The sequence below is a fragment of the Myxine glutinosa genome, chromosome 1, assembly GCF_964187855.1.
Source record: "Myxine glutinosa chromosome 1, kmMyxGlut1.1, whole genome shotgun sequence".
Lineage (NCBI taxonomy): Eukaryota > Metazoa > Chordata > Myxini > Myxiniformes > Myxinidae > Myxine > Myxine glutinosa.
Window position 1 is genome coordinate 352,071,365 of NC_136261.1, and position 9,097 is coordinate 352,080,461.

At 39.2% G+C, this 9,097-nt stretch overlaps 1 protein-coding gene across 1 annotated transcript; it reads left to right on the forward strand.

The window, feature by feature from the left end:
- The first annotated feature begins 7,767 nt into the window (after positions 1-7,767).
- LOC144892905 (olfactory receptor 51I1-like) lies at positions 7,768-8,778 on the forward strand. The gene has a single exon (XM_078781363.1). It carries the CDS (start codon positions 7,768-7,770, stop codon positions 8,776-8,778), a length of 1,011 nt encoding a protein of 336 aa, XP_078637489.1.
- Positions 8,779-9,097: the final 319 nt, after the last annotated feature.

The following is a 9,097-nucleotide window of genomic DNA, read 5'->3' on the forward strand; positions in this document are numbered from 1 at the left end:
TGAGATTGGATTTTGAAAAGTGTACGATTCATGGGAAACGAACATTTTTTGCAAAATGAGTTTGAGACCTTCGAGTCAAAAATACGTTTGAGGACACTGAAGGAGGGGTGGAGTTCTGGATAGTTTAGGGAATGTAGAAAGGAGGAACTGTAAGAGATGGTATTATATATATTTTTTGGAATGAATAGATTTGTTGAGCAAGATGAAAGCATCCTTTTGTAGGAAAAGAAGAAAAGGGTGTTATAATATATGAGAGAAAATAGTTGTTCAGGGGAGAGATTATACATTTCTAACCACGTGATCGCGAACGAAGAACGAACGAACAAAAAAGAACAACAAATAAATGTTTTTAAATGTTTTTTGGTTTTCTCATTTTTTGGTTTCACTCGTTGGTTAGAACCACAATTGAGTGGTGGTCACAGCTATAAGGAGGAGTGACCACCACTCAATTTTTTGATAGCAGTTCATTCTTAGCTTTTTGCAACCACTTCTTTAAACGGTGACGTTGGGAGGAATTGAAATTAAAAACGTGGGGCCGTTTTACCATCAGTCTAGCGGAATGTATAAAATCAGGTGGCTCCGGAAAAAAGGTTTCTATAACAACATTCCTTTTTCGGAATGTGTCCTTAAGAAACCTTTTTATCTCGGAGGGAGGGATTGGAGGGATTTCTTCTTCCTTAAGGCTACCACATTCACTAACAGAGTCATCTATATCAGATGGCTCAGATGGTGTGTCACACTGGTTTTCATCATTTATCTCCTCACCGTCATCACGTCCCTCCACGTTATCGGATGGGGCATAGTCCATAGAGGGAGGGGACGGGGAGGGAGAGAAATGAGCCATCTTCAGGGGAGGGGGGGGGGGAGGGGGGGGGGTACTATTTTTTGCGGTTCAACCATATCAGTTTCTAGGTCAGTAGACAAGGGCGAGGATTCATCCACATCTATGTCCTCCAATACCGAGAAACGATTTTCTGTGACGAGGGACAAATCTAGGCCAGAGAGGAGGGGCTGTCGGTTTTCAGTTGTAGGTTTTTTAAAGAGATGACCGTTTTCATCTGTTGTTTGCAGATGTCTTTTTCCTTTTGGGCAGACTAATTGAAACTCGTCCTGGTTAGTGGGAAGAGATTGCAAGGGTTTGGGGGGAGGGAGGACGTGATCATCGGGAGGGGATTCCCATCGGCTACCACGGCGGGAGAGGTAGGATCAGTTATAGCAGGCAACAAGCTGAGATTGGATGATGTCGCCTGGGGGGTGAGATCTATCGTTAACAGGAGATGGCTGCAATTAGATCCTTCAGTAGAGGGAGGGGCCCCTGTTTCAAGGGGAGGGGAAGGGGGTACGGCGGGGGGGTTTGGATTGGTGGTAAGAGGGCTTGGGTCGGTGGTGGACAGATTGGGATCAGTGGTGGTAAAGCTTGGGTCGATGGTGGGAAGGTTCGGGTCGGTGGTGGGAGGGCTTGGTTCGGCGGCGGGAGGGCTTGGTTCGGTGGTGGGAAGGTTTGGTTTGGTGGTGGGAAGGCTTGGGTCGGTGGTGGGAAGGCTTGGGTCGGTGGTGGAAGGGTTTGGACCGGTGGTGGGAAGGTGGGGGGGTTGCTTATTCCCGGTTCGGAGGGGAGGTTGCACTTGTGGAGAATTCTCTTTTCGGGGGCAGTCATGCTTAACATGCCCAAATTGTCCGCAGCCAAAACATTTTAGAACGTTGGTGGACACGTACACTGTATATTCGTTCTGTTGATGTTTTAATTTTATTATAAGGTTTAAATCCTTCTGGGAATTTTTTAAAATCATAAACACTTGCCGCCGGAATGAAACCACGTGCCTTAAATCGTTGTTTCGTGACCCGAAGGGAATCATGGAGATACGAGACACGATGGTACCGTATCGGGACAACTCTTTAATTAGTACATCGTCGGATACAAATGGGGGGCAATTTGATATCACGACCTTTATCGCTGGGCTATCTAATGGGGAAATCATTACAAATAAATCTGGATCGATTGTCAAACCCTGTTCGACAATTTGTGGGACACAATCCACGTCGGACAAAAAAATAACGATCCGCTTGTTCATCCGCGAAGCGGCAACAACCTTGTCGATCCCGACAACACGACCGGTTGCGAGGACAACGTCCTCGACACTAACCTCACGTTCCGGAGGTACACAAAAGAACCCGTGCTTACGGGTCAGGCTCTGAAAGGCCGCAAATCGAGATAGTGCAGCTGCCATGCTGAAACAGCTGCACTTACAACCCCCCCCCAACTCGGGGAGGGTGAATATATAATACAATCTTCCCTACCCGAACTCCGGGAATGGGAAGCAATCAGACCTCTCCGATTTCCCTAACTTCGGAAAAGGGAGGCAACAAAACAAACTGAAGGAAAGATAAACGAAAGGAAAAAAAGGAAATAGAGGTTTAAGATGAAGGAACACCGATCGGGCGACGCCCAAAAACGGCGAACCCTTACCAGCGATCACCCTGTGCTCTCCGGCTCTCTCTCCCGTCTCAACGTATATGGGAATCACCAGGAAGACTCCACGAAAAGGCACAAGGACACAGAGGGGGGAAAACGGGGGGGGGGGGGGGGGAATGGAGCAACAACACAGAGCACTCACAGGCCTCCACAAGCAGACGCCATGACAGTGCAACCAGCATACAAACGGCCAGCAGGTGGCGACAGAGAGAGAAAGAGAGAAAGAGAGAAAGTATTCAAAGCAATTGCAGGGATTTGAACCTGGGTTCCAAGCATCACATTCCACTGGTTTTGATGAGTGTATGAAAAAAGTTGTGTTTATGTTTCCGCTTTATTTAACAATCAACCATCCAAGCAGAAAGTCCTAATTTGGCCAATCTCTCAAAGACTCCCCCAGGGCAAAGGACTCTCTTTAGAATTGTGCTGAGAGTATATATATATAACGGAGAAGCAAATAAAACATACCTCTGACTACCTAAAGTTGCTGGATACTGAACAAGTAAGTGACTTTGTATATAAAGTAGAATGGATTTCATCGTAGTTTGATAGATTGGGTGCACGTGATAGAATATGATATAGCATTGTATAAAGGATAAACGTGACGTGTGCATCCTAAGACGGAGATGCACGAAGGAGATATCGTCAGAATTCTGGAATTGTGCACAACCTGTGTATGTGTTATTGCAACGCTCGTGTGTTTGTAAGAACTTACCTGTACTTGTCATTGCAAGTGTGTTTTCACTGACCACTCAATCGAATCTATCGTACACTTACACGTACACAGACAAGTTCTTACCACGTTTGTACATATTTTAGAATGCTGCGACTTTGTGACATTGATGCATTTCAGCTAGATTTGTGTATTTCATCGATTTGAATTCTCGTAACCTCCAGCTTGGTTCTTGGTATTGCTTGATCACCTGTTTGTTTCATACAGGTGGTATTCATATCAGAGTGCCAGGCACGGTTTATTCAAACTGAAAAGCTTTGTTCAGGTGCAAATGAAAGCACGGTTTGTGAGGCTCTTTGTGTCAGACATCCTCCATCAGGTTTCACTGTGCGCACCTGCCCATGCTGCACTGTTATTTGATCCACACCTGCTGGCACAGATTTAATGCAGTGTGCACCGGCTCGGAATGCGATCAGTCAGCCGCACGGCAGGTGATCAGGGCACGAACACGTCGATGTTATTACAGTGCTCATCTCCACATTGCCATGAATACCAATGCTGGAGGTTTGTCTGGAAACCATGTTCCAATGTGAGGCTCATTTAAATACTAAGTGAGCTCGGGCCACAGCCACAGATGCTGGCTTACTAAACCATCTATTCTCACCGCCGTTACCGTTTGTGAGTTATTTTGTGCACTTGTGCTCTTTCTAATCCGGTCATTCCTTGGCCAACAGCCACGGATACCTGCTCTCACTGCTCTCGCTTGCTCACGTAACACACCCAGGTAGCTTATTTAATCCACAAATCAAGATTATAATCGTCAATTCTGCTCCATAATTATGCTCCAATTCGTTTATTTATTTTGCTCCATAATTATGCTCCAATTCGTTTATTTTTGTTAAACAGGAACATCCGAACATTTTCTGTACTCGTACAAATCCCTTTCACACTGTGATGTGATTTTTAAATGTTAGATCGCATCTCAATTACCTAACCCTAACCCTAACCCTGTACCCACCCATTTATGATGTGAAATCACATTAAGATAAAAACAAAACATGTTCGGCTTATTTACGTCGTAAACACGTATTCTGAACATATTTAGAAGATATGGTAGATTATCAGGAAAAAAATGTTTAAAATTGTGAATTTTGCTCCTTCTTTATGCTCGAATTCGTTTATTTTCGAGGTGCAGGAACATCCATCCCCCTTCTGTACTCATATCAATCCCCTTCACACTGTGATATAATATATTTTAAAATCGCACAAGGAATTACGGAAGCCTACCCCTAACCCTGAAAAAAATAAAAGTTTCCATCCATGTCATTGAATTACAATTGTTATTTAATATCAAACTATATATATATATTTTATAACCCCTAAGCCTAACCCTAAATCTAACCCTAACCATAATCCCTGATTTATAAATTATGTTTTTCCGGTGTGCACTTAAATTCCTAACCCTGACGCAACTCAAACCCTAACTCGAACACCTTGGCCCTGCAAAACGAACTCCATATCTAATGTGGAATAAAGATAATATTATGTATAAAATTGAGAAATAGAATTAGCTGAATACAAATTAATGTGTGCACTTGTCACTGTTTTTCTCTTTGAATGTTTGCGACAGAATCCCTCACAAAACAACTCTCTGCTCGTCGTGTATGATCGAATGATCTCTTTGACCGGACATCTGTGGTACTTTTCTTCCTGATACTATAAATGGCATCCCTTGTTGTTTATAAAATGTATTTAGAAGATATATTCATGTCTCTTTTGCTCATCTAGTAGGATGTATCGAGTATAAGGTTAGATATGGAAAGGATGGTCCAAATGTCCTTTTTACATTTTATTTCTACTGTACACTAAAATATTTGCTACACATGAAATGTTGCTGGACTGGAGTCAGAATTGGGCCGAGTCCTTGGCATTCCAAGTCCGTGTCCAGAAGATTCGAGTCCGAGTCAGAGTAAGAGTCCCCCAAACTGGACTCGAGTCCCACATCACTGATTAGTGCAGTCACACCTGCTTGATAGTCAGATATCCACAGTTCAACATCCAGCCCAACTCATCCTCTCTTCTCTGCTTCTTTTTCTGGTAAATATCAAATTTCTCCTTTTCAAAGCTCCCAATATCCTTGCTTTTGAGTACAAATCAGACCCCACAGCACCCCAGTGATATGATAAGCGTTGTGAACACATCAAAAACGACACATGTCACGTTGAAAACCAAACATTTGTTCAACATGAAAAAGATGAAAGGATGCTGATGAAAGATGAAAGGAAAGAATTTTATGAATTATTAAATGCAGGACCGAGCCATCAGGTTGCATCATCATCAGCATGTGATTTAACATGAATTACAAAGACCACAGTAAACAAAGGACAAATCAACACAAATATCGAGGATTTTAACTTGAGATTCTGGCGTTATGAGATAAATGTTCATAAAACAGGCCAAACCGATTTAATTTAATTTAATATAAAATTTCAATTTCGTGTCTCAGGGTTTCTTCACCAAACAGAATATATTCTCAATATGTATGGTTATAATTTTAAAATCAGGGATAATGCCAGGATGTTTAATAAAGTGAATGTTTCATTGTGATTGTCATTGTGAACTTGCTGTAACACGAGCTATGATAATTTTCATTGTGTTCATCATTGTTAACTTGATGCAACACGAGTTATTACAATTTTCATTGTGTTCATCATTGTGAACTTGATGTAAAACGAGTTATTATAATTTTCATTGTGATCATCGTTGTGAACTTGATGCAACACGAGTTATTACAATTTTCATTGTGTTCATCATTGTGAACTTGATGTAAAACGAGTTATTATAATTTTCATTGTGACCATCGTTGTGAACTTGATGTAACACGAGTTATGATAATTTTCATTGTGATCATCGTTGTGAACTTGATGTAACACGAGTTATGATAATTTTCATTGTGTTCATCATTGTGAACTTGATGTAAAACGAGTTATTATAATTTTCATTGTGATCATCGTTGTGAACTTGATGCAACACGAGTTATTACAATTTTCATTGTGTTCATCATTGTGAACTTGATGTAAAACGAGTTATTATAATTTTCATTGTGATCATCGTTGTGAACTTGATGTAACAGGAGTTATGATAATTTTCATTGTGTTCATCATTGTGAACTTGATGTAAAACGAGTTATTATAATTTTCATTGTGATCATCGTTGTGAACTTGATGCAACACGAGTTATTACAATTTTCATTGTGTTCATCATTGTGAACTTGATGTAAAACGAGTTATTATAATTTTCATTGTGATTGTAATTGTGAACTTGATGTAAAACGAGTTATTATAATTTTCATTGTGATCATCGTTGTGAACTTGATGTAAATAGAGTTATTATAATTTTCATTGTGATCATCATTGTGAACTTGATGCAACACAAGTTATTATAATTTTCATTGTGATCATCGTTGTGAACTTGATGCAACACGAGTTATTATAATTTTCATTGTGTTCATCATTGTGAACTTGATGCAACACGAGTTATTATAATTTTCATTGTGATCATCGTTGTGAACTTGATGTAAAACGAGTTATTATAATTTTCATTGTGATTGTAATTGTGAACTTGATGTAAAACGAGTTATTATAATTTTCATTGTGATCATCGTTGTGAACTTGATGTAAATAGAGTTATTATAATTTTCATTGTGATCATCATTGTGAACTTGATGCAACACGAGTTATTATAATTTTCATTGTGATCATCGTTGTGAACTTGATGTAAAACGAGTTATTATAATTTTCATTGTGTTCATCATTGTGAACTTGATGTAAAATGAGTTATTATAATTTTCATTGTGATCATCGTTGTGAACTTGATGTAAAACGAGTTATTATAATTTTCATTGTGTTCATCATTGTGAACTTGATGTAAAATGAGTTATTATAATTTTCATTGTGTTCATCATTGTGAACTTGATGCAACACGAGTTATTATAATTTTCATTGTGATCATCGTTGTGAAGTTGATGTAAAACGAGTTATTATAATTTTCATTGTGATCATCGTTGTGAACTTGATGTAAAACGAGTTATTATAATTTTCATTGTGTTCATCATTGTGAACTTGATGTAAAATGAGTTATTATAATTTTCATTGTGATCATCATTGTGAACTTGATGCAACACGAGTTATTATAATTTTCATTGTGTTCATCATTGTGAACTTGATGTAAAACGAGTTATTATAATTTTCATTGTGATCATCATTGTGAACTTGATGCAACACGCACGAGTTATTATAATTTTCATTGTGATCATCGTTGTGAACTTGATGTAAAACGAGTTATTATAATTTTCATTGTGATCACCGTTGTGAACTTGATGTAAAACGAGTTATTATAATTTTCATTGTGATTGTCATTGTGAACTTATTGTAAAACGAGTTATTATAATTTTCATTGTGTTCATCATTGTGAACTTGATGTAAAACGAGTTATTATAATTTTCATTGTGTTCATCATTGTGAACTTGATGTAAAACGAGTTATTATAATTTTCATTGTGTTCATCATTGTGAACTTGATGTAAAACGAGTTATTACAATTTTCGTTGTGTTTTTCCAGGAGCCATGAACGAAACTGTTGTGGGATCTTTGCCTCTCACCGTCACACTGGATGTGTCGGACATTCCTTTGAATTACGGCGGCCGAGTTATCATGTGGGTTTTCACGTTTATTTTGTGTATTTCAATCCCTCTGAACACAGCAATCATCGCGGCTTGTTTTTATCGTGGATTCAATTCACCCATGCTCATGTACATCGCTTTATCATCGCTCGCTGACACTTTATTTGGAGTCGTGGTAATATCATCCTATTTCAGTAGAATAATTGCAAGACGTAAAATAATATTATTTAATGAATGTTTGGTTCAGATGTTTAATATACATTGTACAGTGTTTCATCAGTTTCTCACCACGTGGTTGATGTACATTGACCGACATTGGGCTATTTTCTGGCCGTACAGTTATGTGGCTCTGATGGTGAACAAAGGTGGTGCTGTGAAACTTGCTATTGTAGTTTTAACAATCGGGTTGTTGTTGAGTGTAAGCTTTGCTGTCGTAGCAACAACTATGGTGTACTGCAACTCTTCCGTGGTAGTTCGTGACGTTATCTGTAATTATGCATCCGTTGCAATGTCATCTTGTGGAAATGTTAATCCTGGACTCATTTATTCTCTATTTTTTCTTTATGTTGTGTTTGGATTAACCGGGTTTACCGCAGTGTACTCTACATGGTGTATTGTTCGTAAATGTCGAAAATCATCCACAGAGGCAAATCTAAAAGCATTGCACACATGTTTTACACAATTGTTTGCATCTTTCGCACAGTTCATTTCACTTATTGGTGTAACTGTGTTGAAACGATTTTTACGAATTCCCACGTTTGATTTTATCTTGGTTCTTACAAGTGCAGTCACACCGGCCTTTGTTAATCCATTAATATTCGGTTTCAGAATGCAGGAAATTCGGTCAACGATTGTTCTTGCTTTCCGTAAAATACAAGTAATTCATCACGAGAAGCCATCCAATGTGGGTGAGATTGCAGTTTCTGAGAATGTTAATCTTGAAAGGAAAAAGTGAAAATTAAAAACAAGGTTGCAATGAAACATAAAATATAATTTTCAAAATGTGCACATGTTTCTTTATCAAAATGTCCCCCACACTAAATAACATCGCATTTAACACCAGACATTCTGGGAGCCATAAAGGGTTCACATGAGTTCAATACGACGGATGTTGCACTGGTTTAAAAGGTCAGAGATATGGAGGATGCTGATCATATTTACCTCCGCTATCGACGATCTATGGCATCTATGGATGTATTCACCCCTGTGTAGCGGTTACCGCTGGATGTACATAATCGCCTTGCACCGGCCAGAACACGGCCAGACGCGCCTCT

Bases quoted from the DNA above. Each gene is read 5' to 3' on its own strand.
- LOC144892905 (XM_078781363.1), top strand. From the start codon at position 7,768: ATGAACGAAACTGTTGTGGGATCTTTGCCTCTCACCGTCACACTGGAT.